Raw genomic sequence first — 16,522 nt, forward strand, 5'->3', positions numbered from 1 at the left:
TCTCACCCCCACCCCCTATGGTACTAGTGATGTCTTACCGCCACAGTATTCTCTTCCAGATAGTAAATCATATGTATACAGTACCAAGTTTGGTTGGCATTACTCAATGCATTTCAGAATTATGCTGGAACATACATACACACACACACACACACACATACATCCATTTTAGTTTTCTGTAAAAGAAAACTATTGTTCCAGTTTTGTTCGTCTGTCTGCACTTTTTCCTGTCTGCCCTCAGATCTTAAAAACTACCAAGGCTAGAGGGCTGCAAATTGGTATACTGATCATCCACCCTCCAATCATCAAACATACCAAACTGCAGCCCTCTAGCCTCAGCAGTTTTTATTTTATTTAAGGTTAAAGTTAGCCATAATAGTGCATCTGGCAACGATATAGAATAAGCCACAACCAGGCAGTGGTTAAATTTTCATGGGCTGCGGTTCATACAGCATCATACTGAGACCACCGAACGACAGATCTATTTCTGGTGGCCTTGATTATATGCTGTAGCAGCTGTACAGAAAACCTGATTACACCAAAATTTCACTTTTTACTTTATATATATATATATATATATATATATATATATATATATATATATATATATATATATATATATATATATATATTTTATATACATATATAGATGAAACTCAAGAAAACAACTTTTTGGGGAAACCAAACCTAAAATCTTTAGGTTAACATTAAATCTTAGCTAGAATATATTCTATTACCTTTCGTTAGTATGAAGATCTTTTCCAGTGCCTAGTTAGCTTTGTAGTTTATGAGTGAGGTGTAGTGAAACAAACTTTCTTACAAAGTTCATATCTAAAGCTAATTACGTCTGTATGCACGACTATGCAAGTGGCCATGCAGTTTTTGCTTTTGCTTTACCTGTAATCCCTTACCTTTTAACTAATGAAGAGATAGCATGCATTGATTCTCAACTGAGTTTCCTCATAACAGAGTAGGTACCAAAGAATCTGTATATACAGATGCGTTGGTTCATTACTACAGTTTGAGCCAACCACCTTATTATATTCTGTCTTTCTTGATGCTTCATTGAGCATTGCTCTTTGACTTGCTACATAACATGGGATTACCAATTGCTTACCAAACGAAAAGTGACATGCTTCACCTCTCAAAGTTGTAGTTTGATTATTGCACTTCTAAAATATTCATCTCAATCTGCTCTCCGTTAGGTTTTCTTCAGAAATTTTGGACTGTAACCGTCATTGTAATTTTAATCTACTTTTTAAAAATTAATTAAAATTACTCTCTAATACATCCTTTATACCATTACTTCTTCATTTTCTGAGCTGATGAAATAGACTGAAACAGTATTATTTATCACCATCTTTTATGCTAACACAAAAATGTGCAAAACAGAAACTGTACATAGCAGAACTGGAACTTAAGCAATTTTACCAAAAGACAGTTGTCTGAATATATTCAGTTAAAGCACCAACCTTTAGGATTGAACTTAAAAATTGCTCTGATTCAACAGACCTTCATTTATACTGTTCCCTTAATTTTAGCAATGATTCTTTAATACCACTATGCTTTGGTAGACCCACTAAATAGTTATGAGATTATTCTCTGTGTATGTCTCTTTCTCTCTCTTTTTCTTCGCAATGAAAAGAATGAAACACCAACCAATCAGAACACTGATCATCTCCTGAGATAGATTTCCTGATTCCTCAACAGTCTGAATACACTGGCTGCGTAGTCTGTCTTCAACCTCTTTTTCCAAGGTGCAATTCTTAACCTGTGGATTGAAAATGAATGTTCACTACACTGTTGTATAAATGAGATATTTGTATTTCAATTCCATTAAAATACAGGATCTTAACTTACTTCACTACTTACCTCTGTTAGCCCAGGGGACAAATCACCCTTACCACAAGTGGTGGTCTGCAAATAAAGTTACAAATGTTTTATTCTCTGTCTCTTTTTCTCACATACATTCTCCTTCCATAATTTTGTAAGGCACTATTAAATCATTAAACAAGAATACTAACCAACGCCGAATATGATCTGACTAATTTCAAGCTCTTTAAGGTGACCCATTTAGCTTTACCAAAGAAGAAACTGGTCTTGTTTAATCAATAAAATTCTTTAAAAAATAAAATAATTCAGCAGTATTAGTAAAATGGTAAGTTACTGGAAAGGGCTACATGCACTAACTCGTTCCAGACATTTTCCATACCTGCCAAGAGTCTGGAAATTGTACTCCTGTGGGATAGTTTTCTAATGCAGAGATAGTTCCATCTCGTTTGGTGAAGTCATTATCGACATTTCCATCGTAGTAACCACAGAGACCATATAATTTCCCAAGGAATTCAGGTGATGCCCACACAGACACAGTCAAAACACATCTCTCCACCTAAGAAGTTTTGTAAATATTTAATCTGTATTTATACATATTTGTGTTATCTCAACATCAACATTACATATGTATGGTGTGTGTATATCCGTATTTATACATATTTGTGTTATCTCAACATCAACATTACATATGTATGGTGTGTGTATGTGATTTTATATATATATATATATATATATATATATATATATATATATATATATATATATATATATATATATATATATATATATATATATATATATATATATATACATACATATATATATATATATATACATACATATACATACATATATATATATATATATATATATATATATATATATATATATATATATATATATATATATATAGTGTATATATATATATATGTATGTATGTATGTATATATAAAATATATATATATTATATAATATATATATATATATATATATAATATATATATATATATATATATATATATATATATATATATATATTTATGACAGGGGTTCTGTTCGACTATATGTCGTAAGCCAAAAATTGTCATAATCAATATATATATATATATATATATATATATATATATATATATATATATATATATAATTTGGTAACATGTACACATTCGCTACTGGGGTCTAAGCGATGTCAGGCAGGGCAGCCGATCGAGGCTACGGCCTACCCACCGCCAAATCAAAGTCCTTCAAAAGAAGGCATCATGCTTACCCCATATAATAATGGGAAAAATGCACGTTAAAGACGAAGGAGCAGAAGATAGATAGATATATATATATATATATATATATATATATATATATATATATATATATATATATATATATTATATATATAAAAGTCAACCTACTGGCAATACTAAACATGTAGAAAGAGTCAACGTTAATGATGTTTCCAGTGATAAGCACACTGAGGAAGGGTATTGTGGCACGTTAGGCCAGAGTAAGCATTTTGCGGGGGATAGGTAAGCTGAGTAGGGAGGGCAGGAAGGCACCTTGTCTGCATGGGAGCTTTTGACTGTTGATGGTTTAAAAGCAGCACTGCCACTTAAAAAATAATTCTGTTCATTCTTTTTTGTGGGGGGGGCACTTACATGGTGGAAGGACTGGGAGAACTGATTTGGGGGGGTGGGCCTTCGTCTCATTGGGAGTTTTCACAACTGTTACTGGCTTGAAAGCAACATCATTACACGTTATTCTGTTTCTCACTTTTGAGTGACAGAGAAAGATACGTCATGACTTCATCATAAAAATTTCATTCTCTCACTGACTGCATGTGTGTGTGTCTCCAATCCTCATCCTCACTCCCTTCCCTCATCCCACCTCAGGTGGATAACTATGACAGTGACAATGAATTCATGAGTGCTTAAATTTACAAACAAAATTCTTTTCATAATAAATAAGCTTTCCTTTAGTTGAAAAACAAGCAAACAAAAAAACTGAACACATAAAGAAACAAAGTATTGGTATAAACTGCTAGCAGTGTTCAGCCAGAACTTTTCTTACCCATCAGTCTCAGTCTGTGTATGTGTGCATGTGTACATACAACATGCTCAACAACTGAAGTCACAAGAATAATATTATCTATGGGTGAGTCATAACTTAAAACACTCAATTAAACTTACCTCTCAGAACTTTAATCTTATCACAAAGAAAGCCAATCAATAACGATACTAGAAAGATAATATAGATTTTAAAAAAATTTCTTTATATCATAAATAAAGAAAAATACATTGGATACTAACAGCTATTTTACTTGACCCAATAAGGCGAATGCATTCACTGCTGTACCTCCAGGCTAACACTGGATGCTCTACTGAGCCTTCCTTCACAAATGTGGGTTTGTGATCCAGAATCTCGTATAGTACCCCATTAACCAAAATCTGCAAAATGAAAATAAAATTCAGCTGACATGAAATAACAAAATATTCATACATAAAGTGAACTGAAAACCTGTTAAATTCTTTGAAGTACACAATGCATATGCATATATATATATATATATATATATATATATATATATATATATATATATATATATATATATATATATATATATATATATATATATATATATATATATATATATATATATATATATATATATATATATATTTTAGGGCATAGTTTTTCTCTTAAGACAATTTTCATTGAAAGTAATTGCTTTTGTGGCATCAATGAGTTTTTTGCTGGAACCTTCATATTGTCAGAGTTTTTTCTGATTCTCAGGCGTCAATCTTTGGTGAAGAACACACAAGCCTCTTTGTTCCATTAATTGTTTTCTGTCACGACAGCTGTTTCTCCACTCTGTGGCATTTTCAAGTGACTACTGGTTTACAATTTGGATTTACAATCATTTTGTCTCTACATGCAGATGGAAAAGTAGACCTAAGCTGTGATTGGTCCAAGGATTAACCCTCTCTGGTCTAGACGGGCCGACCCAATTGTTTACGCTCAGGTCTTGGTCATTTACTCGGTGAACAGTTGAAGAGTTAGACGAACTGGAAGTTTCCACAAAATGCTTTCTAGTTTTACCCGTGTAATTTTTATTATCATTAAAGTGGTACCATTGGAAAGCTAAAAGTTTATTCTAGCATATATTAAAATTTCTCAGAAATGAGATAACAACTACCACCATTTTAGATGCGATGAAATAGGACCCAAAATAATTTTTAGCATTTCTTATTCTCTTCCTCTGTCTTCAAAGGCCAAAAAATATATTTTCTTGTTAATCAAATGTAATAAATTTTATGTAAGTTGATTGAACATTGCTAAATTACAATGATGGTAAATGTTTCAGTCGACATAAATTAATATTTTATGAATGACAAGGCAATTAACAGAAGCGACCATCAGGCCCCTTCGGGTGTTCAGTTTATAGCTGGAGTTGGCAGTACTGACCATTGGCTAGGTTTGTCATCATCCCATGTGGAATAAGTGAAATTTTAAAAATGTATAACTTGGTGTCTCTTTTAAACAAACACAACTATATAATTGGGTCTCAAATGCAAACACACACACACGCACACACATACACCTTACATGTATATTTTTATTCATATATATATATATATATATATATATTTGAAAAAAAATACATATAATGTATATGTGTGTGTGTTTGCACTTGGGACCCAATTATATAGTTATGTTTGTTTAAAAAAGACACTCAACAATACATTTTTAAATTTCACTTATTCCACGTGTGACGATGTGTGTGTGTATGCATATATATATATATATATATATATATATATATATATATATATATATATATATATATATATATATATATATATATATATATATATATATATATATATATATATATATATATATATATATATATATATATATATACAGTATATTTATGTATGCATGTGTAATGAAAAAAGCGAGAAAGTATAATGAAACTAGATAAAATAAAAATTAAAATACTGTGAACCATCACAACTATAATTCGTTTCACTTATAATAAAAATTCATGTACAGGCTCTGGAAACAGGAACAGGCTTTCCTACTTGAGCAGTTATCGTCACTTCCTCATCCTGTATTGAACTGAAATAAAAATCCGCAAATTCGTATCACCACCTTTTGTATAATGTGAGTGAGTTTTGAGTTAAACAGCAATTTGCTGTTTCCCAAGTCGAGGCTATTATTGGTGCATTGTTTATGTCCGAACTGTTGCAACGGTAGTTTGCACGTGGGTTAACTATCATTGTTTATCACAGACATGGCAGTAAACAAAAGGTGGGAACAGGAGGCCATGCAATTTTTGCGTAGTTTAGTTCAATATATCCAAGTGGACAGTAAAATAATAAAAATTTTGTGTAAGTGAATGCAGAAGGACATAAAAGTTTGTATAAGTGAATTTACAGAATGACCTTTTAGTATATAAACATATTACAAAGGTAAGAAAATATGTTATATACAGTATATTTGTGTGTATTTGTATGATGGGAATGTGACTGGGGAGGGATTTGGGGTTCTTATTTATATTTACAATACTTAGTTACTTGGGGGGTGATTAATTATGTACATTATATTTATATAATGTAATTACATTGTGTAACTGCATTATTACATTAGTTTTACATTCTCCCTTGTTCTTGTTGGTGTAATAAATTTACTGATATCTTCTGAAGTATTTGGTTGGGGATTATTTTGGCAGTGACCCCGACCTTGTGCATACAACATAAAACGCAAAGCTTCTTACTGAAGATGAGGGAAAAATATTTGTTTGTTTAAAATATGTGTCACATATGAATTTTGTAATTAGTTATTTTACTATTATTATTATTATTATTATTATTATTACTACTATTATTATTATTATTATTATTATTATTTAATCTTATTAATCTTATTAATATTTGACAATTAGTACTTATTATTAGGCAAAAAAAATTATCTATCATACAAAACAAATAAACATATACATGTACCATAAAAATTCTCTCATCTCAGTAAGAGAGAGAGAGAGAGAGAGAGAGAGAAATTATTACTTTTATTATCCAATGTTATTTACTTTACACATTAAAGTTTGAAAAATTATAAATTACCTAAAAAATTAAACATAAACACTTTGCAAGATTTCTCAGTACAGTATTCACAAATGTTCGAGTGTCTGTGAAAAACTCGTGTATGACAATTAGTTAGGTTCCAATGAAAAGTTCGCATGTCTGTGAATTCAATGAACTCGAATCGCACAAGTTCGGGGTATTACTGTAATGCTAAATGGAAAGAATTATAGACCACGACAGAAGATGAGAGAGAGAGAGAGAGAGCGCACAGGTTATGGTACAAAAGAAACTGGTCTAAGTGCCAGCAAATTTAGTCATAGGAGAACTCTCTTGGTAGATAAATCTAATAGTCAAGACCAAAAAATAAAATAAAAATGGATGTCATCCAAGACTAGAAATGAAATAAGAGACTTACATTAAAAGAGTTTCATATAATGTACCTCACCTTATACAGATCAGGTGAATACCTTCCATATGCTCCCATTGTAATGACAGTCCCTGGGCTGTCTTTGAAAGTGCTGGGTCCAACACATGCAACACCCCAACATGGCCTGGAAAATGTTGAATTCTTAGGGTTAAATAGATAAAGAACTAAAGCTGTTTTCCACATTCAGCAGAAGCATCAGATTTTTATGATTTTGCTGAAATCGAAAGCCAGAAAACTTTGAAGTGCTGGAACACACTGAAAGGTGCCAGGAGATCAGAATAAGACAGTGTACTTTTAAGGTGCTTTAAGCTTCAAAATAACGAATGTTTAAGCATTTCCAGGGAGATGTTTATGAAGCAGGTCAGAATTTTCATAAAGAACAAACCTAACGAATGACAGTGATTATTCATGAGCTTTGTTCTACTTTTGATAACACAGCAATATATATGTGGAAAGACCTGGCAAGACTTTGTATACAGTGCTTTTCAGGGGTGATTTCTGTCATCTGGGATTTTGTGGTCCAGCAGTGGCCTGGTCCCATTTTGTGGTCCAGCAGTGGCCTGGTCCCAAGGGTGCTGGTTTTAAGAGGTTGGTGTGTGTATGTGTATATATATATATATATATATATATATATATATATATATATATATATATATATATATATATATATATATATATATATATATATATATATATATATATATATATATACATATATATATATATACACACACACAGATACACACACATATATATATATAGTAAAACCATACATACATACATATACATATATATACAGTACATACATATACACACACACAGACACACACATTCTCAAACCCCGATTCACTCCACGGCCTCACCAATTTGTGGGATTTTCTGTGGAACATATCTATAAAAAATTCACAAAAAATTCTGCAATTCGAGGACTTTTTCGTCAAGAAATATTCACTAATTTTGATGTCAACTTCATGACTAAATACATTTTTTTTATAAAATGATAATTTACTCCTCCTCCTTCTTTTAACATGCTTTTTTCCCATTTTTGTATGGGGTAAGCACGATGCCTTCTTTTGAAGGACTTGTGATTTGGCTTTGGGGTAGACCGTAGTCTTGATCGGCTGCCCTGCCTGACATCGCTTAGACCCCGGTAGCATATGGTACATGTATCATACCAGTCCCAACGCCCTTTCTCCCAGCAGCGAGAAGTTGTTGCGCGGGTAGGTCGAGAGTTCGAGACGTGTGAGATGTTTGTTATGTTTTTAGATGTTGGAGTGGCTTTGTGTTGTGTGTATTTAGTCTGTAACACCCATTTGCTTTTTAAGCAAACCTATCAGTTGATTACATATATAATCCCGGGGTGTCTACACGGATAGCAAAGTGTCCGCCTCTCTGATTAGTCGGCTGCGGATTTGAACCCGCGCCACAGACCTCTACGAAGTCCGATGCTGCTGCTGTAACCGACTGTGCCATCGAGGCTCCAATAATTTACTAATTTTCAAATATTATTAAGATTAACCCTTAAACGCTGAGCCTCTATTTACAAAAGTGTCTGCCGTATGCCGGTGGCGTTCGGGAGTTAGCGCTGAAGCGGAAAGAAAGTTTTCTTAAAAAAATCACAGCATGCTTAGTTTTTAAGATTAAGAGTTCATTTTTGGCTCCTTTTTTTGTCATTGCCTGAAGTTTAGTATGCAACCACCAAAAATGAAAAAAAATATCATTATCATATATAAATATTGAAATATATGACAGCGCAAAAAAAATTTCATATATAATTGTATACAAATCGCGCTGTGAGCAAAACGGTTAAAGCTAATGGGTTATTTTTTCTTTTGTATTGTACACTAAATTGCGATGATTTTGGTATATAACAAATTGTAAAACGATCTAAGCAACACAGAGGAAATATTATCACAAAATGATGCATGAATTAAATGTAACGCGGGACGTAAAAAAGTTTTTTCAAAAATTCACTTTAAATTGAAATATTGTGCTAGAGACTTCCCGTTTGTTGAAAAATGAAGGTAATTGATTGAATATTACTAGACTGTACGTGTTTTAGCTTACAATTGCAGTTTTCGACCATTTCGGTCGAGTTAAAGTTGACCGAGGGGCGAATTTTTTCTATTTATCGTGATTCATATGAAAATATTTCAAAACTGATAAAAGCTACAACCATGAGTTATTTTTTGTTGTATTCTACATGAAATTGCACACATTTTCATATATAAAACTTTATGTAACGACTAATATAAAACTGTGCAAACATTACGACAAAGTGACGAAAGAATTTCCGAGATGTTCGGCCGAGTTACCGTGCGCGGACGTAAGGAAAAAGTTTTTTTTTTCATAAATTCACCATAAATCGAAATATTGTGCTAGAGACATTCAATTTGTTGCAAAATGAAGGTAAATGATTGAATATTACTAGAATGTAAGAGTTTTAGCTTACAATTGCATTTTTAGACCATTTTGGTCGAGTCAAAGTTGACCAAAGGTTGAAATTTTGGCACTTATCGTTATTTATATGAAAATATTTTAAAACTGATTAAAGCTACAACCATGAGTTACTTTTTGTTGTATTCAACATGAAATTGCGCACATTTTCATATATAAAACTTTATGTAACAACTAATATAAAATGGTGCAAAAATTACGACAAAGTGACGAAAGAATTTATGAGATGTTCGGCAGAGTTACCGCGAGCGGACGTAAGGAAAAAGTCTTTTTAAAAAATTCACCATAAATCAAAATATTGTGCTAGAGACTTCCAATTTATTGCAAAATGAAGTTAATGATTGAATATTACTAGAATGTAAGAGTTTTAGCTTATAATTGCGTTTTTCGAGCATTTTGGTCGAGTCAAAGTTGATCGAAGGTTGAAATTTTGGCACTTATTGTGATTTATATGGAAATATTTCAAAACTGATAAAAGCTAAAACCATGAGTTATTTTTTGTTGTATTCTACATGAAATTGCACACATTTTCATATATAAAACTTTATGTAACGATTAATATAAAATGGTGCAAACATTACGACAAAGTGACAAAAGAATTTCTGGAGTTACGAGCTTGGGCGTAAGGAAAAGTTTTTCAAAAATTCACCATAAATCGAAATATTGACAAAATTTATTGCAAAATTTCTAAATGATTGATGTTAAGAGTTTTAGCTTACAATTGCGTTTTTTCGACCATTTCACCAAAGTTGACCGAACGTTGAAATTTTGGAAAAATATTTTTCAAAACTGATAAAGCTACAACCATAATTTGTATTTTAAATTTTCATTAAAACTTTATGTAACGTAATATAAAACGGTGCAAACACTAGACTTATTTCTGATTTGTTGCAAAATGAAAAAAGTTTTTTAAAAATTCACCATAAATTGAAAAATGAAAATGAAGGTTGATTGATATTACTAGAATGTAAGAGTTTTAGCTTACAATTGCGTTTTTCTACCATTTCGGTCGAGTCAAAGTTGACCAAAGGTTGAAATTTTTTGTAGTCAACGTACAGTACGTCCACTCGTCACCCGACAGACAATTTTAGTCGACTTACGATACGTCCAGTCGGCGTTTAAGGGTTAAACATGTCATGCTTTATTCTAAAAACAATCATAACACTCATTACAGAATGCTGTTGATTTTGGTGCACTCAAGCTTACAGAGTAAAATGGTTCTTCGATTTTCCTGAAAACCTTAGGATGCTTACTAAAAAGATGCTTTTCAGTTTCCATCATTTAAGGACATAAAGTCTTTGTCTGCTATAATTTCAACAAGTCTTCCTGAATAGGAATAGTATGGTATTAGTAAGAATCATTAACCAATTTGACTGAAACTATGTTCCAACAATTCACAGATCATCAGTTTTGTTTAAAAGTGGACATAACAAATGTGTCCAGTGGTTTCTATATTCTATTACAAGTATTATGAGTAAGATATTTAAATATGTTTTTTGATAGCGTAGTCGCTTGTTTCGTCCTCAAGGAGTTACCTTCTATGGTCTACCAGTTCCATGGTGACCAAACTAATATCAAAGAATTCTCTTCTAGTTGGGGTTTTTGGCCAGGTATTGCGTCGTAATGATTAACATTATAACATGTGATGGAGTATATAATGGACTCAAAGATAAGAGGGCACTTTCCCTTATCTTCAGCGAAGCTGAACCCAGTTTTCCGACAAAAGAGCCTGCAAGAAAGAGAAGTGGCTATTGCGCATGTGCATCCGCCCTCTTGTTTACAACCAGGCCGTTAAAAGACCAAGGAGCCATTACTCTCCGTTTGGTCTAAAGTGAACAGTTCACATCGTTACCAGCACTCCGAAAAAAGTTGATTTTTTTCTCCGTTTTCATTATCAAGGATAAGGTTTCCCTAGGAGTCACAGCTAACATCCCAGAAGGTCCTATTTTCCTACAGCCTAGCACAAACTAACCACTCTCCCTACAAAGGCTGAGAATGATTGTAGTTTTCTCTTTAAAAAGGCAAATCCACACACTTTCCATAGGTCACATGATGTCAGGAAAGTAAGTGCGTCGTTGGCATTCTTCAGAAATGTCTCTTTCGAAAAAGTCTCCAAATGTACAGGGTGGTCATCAGTTAAATTACTGCCACATGCTCAAACAAATTCGACTACACCGTGTATCAATAGGTGGCATGGTTAGTCTTAACCCCTAGGTCCTACGGCAGAAAACCAGGGGTCTTATTGACGGTGAGTATGCTAACTATCGCTGGGAGAGGGGGGCCAGTACTGCAACCAAACCCAGCATTCTTAGGTAAGCCACTGTAGAGCTACATCCTAAAACAATTTCTTGTATAGTTTCTTGTTCCTTAGTATCAAAACCTGAAGAGCATTTGGAATAAAGAATGGGACTTGAAATCTGTGGCTTGACCTTGAACCAGAAATGTTATTTCCTTTGGGTTGTTGGGATTATAAAGTGAGAGCTTAAGCCTTTTTCATCACCTGTCAATTTCTTTGTAAAGCTCGAGGACGAAACAAGCGACTACGCTATCAAAAATACAGATTTTGACATAAGAAAAACCTATTTTTGGTAGTCGCTGTTGAGTCCTCAAAACCCTCCCACTTCACTGATGAAAATGCATGGGATTTGGGCAAGGGATCAACCTGCACTGACCAACAGAGAGTAATGGCTCCTGGTCTTTAACAGCCCGGTTGTACACGAGGGCGGATGCGCAAGCGCAATAGTCACTTCTCTTTCTTGCAAGTTCTTTGACGTTGGAAAAACTGAGTTCAGCTTCGCTGAAGATAAGGGAAAGTGCCCTCTTATCTTTGAGTCCATTATATACTCCATCACATGTTATAATGTTAATCATTACAACACAATACCTGGCCAAAAAGACCAACTAGAAGAGAATTCTTTGATATTAGTTTGGTCACCATGGAGCTCTGTTAGACCATGGAAGGTAACTCCTTGAGAACTCAACAGCGACTACCAAAGATAGGTTTTTCTATGTCAAAACCTGTTTTTGACAGTCACTCCATCAATTACTCACAACTGGCAATTTTTTTAGCAATCTACTATGTTCAGCAACTTTACAAGTGAGATGCTGTGGCATTCTGATTAAATAATTACTTGGTCTGATCTCAATACTTAAACCAATTCCAAATGAAAATCTTGTAAAGGTTCAGCAAATACAGAAAGCAAGAAATAATCAATATACGAGTACATTACACAAATTCAGAGTTGACAGCATATTGAGGATCGGCTGTCGTCCCATCTTGAACTAAGGCATAATCGCAGATTCCATGATAGTCATAATAAAATCCGTCAAACGTAAACAGGTGAGGATCCCAGTAGGCACTACACTGACGACCTGAATTTGGAACAACCTCAAAAGTTTTACGTTATGCTTTACATTTAAATTATCACATTGACGTACACAGGTTTGGATGGAAATATATCAATGCATATGCTCACATATTTATAGAAGGGCTCTCCATACAACTATAAGGAGAAGCAGATGACAACAGAGGTAAAGACAATAAGTCACTTGAGTTTTATAATAACCAACACATGAGAATGTCCCACATAAAAGTCAAAAACACAGAAAGAGACCAAGACTTAAGATTTATATTATAAAATCATCATCAGGGTACTAAATACATTTGGGAGCATAATTTGCAGAGGAAAGCAATATAAGGTCACAGATTAAATAAAACATTTGAAATGACATCCAAAACTCACTGGAGAATTCATCAACTGGAATGCAAAAATGTTGAATTTTATGATCCCCAAAAAAATTATCTTGGAAAATGGTCCCTACAACGATATTTCAAGTAACTTTGAAATTTCTTTTTCTTATTTGTTTCAAGTCTGCAATTTTACATACTTGATCGCCACCAGGTGTCATCTGAATGACTCAAACGTATCATGTTGCGAGTTTTAAGGGGATCGGCCAAAAACCCAATAATCTTTAAAAAATTCGATTTGCTGAAAAAATTCTATGGCTTCGTATAGGGTTCAAGAATGTGTCCACGAAATATTATGCTAAAATTTGCCGTATTTCTCTAGTTATGGCCTAAAATGTAACAATAACTATATACCCATAAAGCACCAGTAGCGCAAATGATTTAGTCTGGTATAGTTTTTGCGATATATATTACGAAAACTTCCTTTGAAATGAAATGTATAATGTCAATAATATCCTACTCGGCACCTTTTTTAGTTATTCCTAGCCATGACAACGCACACGTCATACCATGACGCCGACTGTGGCCGAGTTGCCTATAAACTTCCAAGCTAGAAGGACACATTTTTCATGCTCGCTTTGACTGAACTCTGTATTTTCTGCGGTGTTTTTGTTTTTCCACCGTGCCTAAAAGGTCCAAGAGTTCACTTCATGCTTCTAGAATGCGGAAAAGCCGAGTGGAAAAGTCCAGGCGAGAAGTAGAAGAAAGAGTTCAAGAAATTAGTGCCATAGAGGGAATGGAGCGACGGAGAGAGAGAGAGCTGTCGCCCATCAAACGGCGCAGGCAGCGATCTCTGCTGACCAGAGACCAACCACATCCACCCCTAAACGCCTTTTATTTGTTCATCACTACCAAAGGGCAAAGATATTTTAGAAAAAGAAAGCAGTAGCTCGGAGGTTGATATTATAGACGATCCTGAAAATAAAATGATCATAATAAGTGAAGCAAGACTTGATGAATTACTTGAATCACGAATCCCTAACTGTGAATGTAAAGTAATTCCCAGGATCCATTCGGCAAGGGATGGATTCGAGACACTAATAAAAAGTGTAGGCAACTATGATACCCTAGAGTAATACCTTGCAGCAAGATCAGACAGGGGGACCAGGAACCTAAAATTTATAAGAATGTGTCTTAGGCACATAAATAATCAATTAATATTCTTATTTATAATCATTTTGCATTAATTAATACCCAAAAATAAAAATTAAAACCATAGAATTAATTGTAACACAGTGTTTGAAGTCCCTTTTACTTTTTTTATGTAACTAAAACTTTGAACACCCGTTTCTCAAAACATAAGTTTTTCGCCTTTAAAATGCATCTCCTCCCTTAGTATTGGACCAATCTAAATGAAATTTTAAATATAACATGGGGAAACATGGTAGATTAAAACAAAGCCGATTTTTAATATTTTTAGTTTCTGATTTTTGGCAATTTTTTTTCTGTAATTTTTCCGGGAAAATTTCATTAAAAAAAAAAAAAATCATATCTCGAAAAATAATTGAAAAATAAAAATCCCCGGCTTTGTATCGAAGGTCCATATGTGTTTTATACGTGGTTCAAATCTCATCCCTTAAAACCAAAAAGCAAAGGAGGAGATGCATTTTGAAAATGGCCATTTTTGGCCGAAAAATGCTCTGGCGTCACAAAACCTAAGGTCACTGAACAAAAATTTTTTCCCCAGAAGTTCCACACAATATCCTTCAACAAACCCCCTATATATCAACAACCTGTCGTTAAAAAAGTCGGAAACCGGCCGATCCCCTTAATGTTTTGTAAACTGTCACAAAATAGTATGTCAATCAGAAACAGTCAAACACAAAGGAGAACCTCTCTCTCTCTTCACTAGCATGCATCTTAGCAGGAACACATTCAAAACACTTTCCCTGGACCATTCACTTACAAAGAGAATATTTACCTATTGTGTAATGACATTTCCCAGCTTGAACATAGTGGCCTCTGTTCAACATCTGCCTATATAAGAATATTATGCATGACGAACTTATTGTGATTAAAATATCTTTTAATAAGTGTTAAGTAAACACAAATGTTGCTCAACTGTACTGCTTTCCAGACCTTATAATTTTGGGTGAATTTTCCAGTTTTGACAGATGAGAGGAAAAACTGAGTTGGGTATAATTATCAAACAGACAAGCAACTGATGTTCTACCATCAGTGCGCATCATTCTTTCTGGTTTCCTTGTTATAAGATACAAATTCATTTTTATACAATATGTAATGCATGTTGAGTATTTTCAAAGAAAAAGTTATTTCCATGACAAAAAATTTGGCAAAAAATAGTTTTTTACAGAGAATATTTTGTTATTATAAACATTAAAAACCAAACACTTACATTCTGCATCTATATACCCAATTTGCACCCACTCTCCTCTTACGCAGTACACCTGGAAACATCCTGGAAGTCTCCTCGTGTGATTGTAATGAGTCCCATTAAAATTGCATCCTGCAATGATGGTTAACATCAAGTGGCATCCTTTGAAGTTTCCTTTATATGCATCAGTCCAATTTTATCCTTGCAATGCTATCTCAACATATGAAGCATAATTATACCACACTGTAAAGATATTATTAACTCACCTGGCAGCATGTGACCTGTAAATAATCAGAGAAGGTCAAATAAATATGTCATTTCATCCCACCGGTACTTCTCAATATTCTATCTATCTATATTTTTCAGTACTGTATCAGAGCATATTCACCACATACAAATCTCACAAGTCCTCTAAATATTCATTTTTGATTGAGTCTCAAGTAACTGTAAGCTCATGAGTAAGTCACTACCTAATTTGGCATTTTATTCTACAGCCAATCACTAGCAATATAGTCCAGTAAAGTTACTAAGAAGTTTACTATTTTGCTGATCAAGAATAGACATGCCAACTATACACAAACGCAGGTAATTCTTATAACAATGACCTAAATACATCTTAGCATAAAAAAATGATCCTGTTGACA

General features: G+C 33.4%; 1 protein-coding gene across 1 annotated transcript in view; it reads right to left on the reverse strand.

Moving 5' to 3' along the window:
• LOC136841781 (mucin-2-like) overlaps positions 1–16,044 on the reverse strand; it is a 244,327-nt gene extending 228,283 nt beyond the window's left edge. Inside the window, exons 1-7 of the mRNA XM_067109067.1 lie at positions 15,900–16,044; positions 13,026–13,167; positions 7,357–7,462; positions 4,134–4,271; positions 2,213–2,389; positions 1,873–1,917; positions 1,660–1,771 (exon numbers count right to left, since the gene is read on the reverse strand). Of these exons, the coding sequence (XP_066965168.1) occupies positions 1,660–1,771; positions 1,873–1,917; positions 2,213–2,389; positions 4,134–4,271; positions 7,357–7,462; positions 13,026–13,167; positions 15,900–16,029 (850 nt within the window). The 5' untranslated portion in view covers positions 16,030–16,044. The remainder of the gene's footprint in view (positions 1–1,659; positions 1,772–1,872; positions 1,918–2,212; positions 2,390–4,133; positions 4,272–7,356; positions 7,463–13,025; positions 13,168–15,899) is intronic.
• Between the last annotated feature and the right edge of the window lie 478 nt (positions 16,045–16,522).

The sequence above is a fragment of the Macrobrachium rosenbergii genome, chromosome 9 (assembly GCF_040412425.1).
Source record: "Macrobrachium rosenbergii isolate ZJJX-2024 chromosome 9, ASM4041242v1, whole genome shotgun sequence".
In the NCBI taxonomy this organism is placed as follows: domain Eukaryota; kingdom Metazoa; phylum Arthropoda; class Malacostraca; order Decapoda; family Palaemonidae; genus Macrobrachium; species Macrobrachium rosenbergii.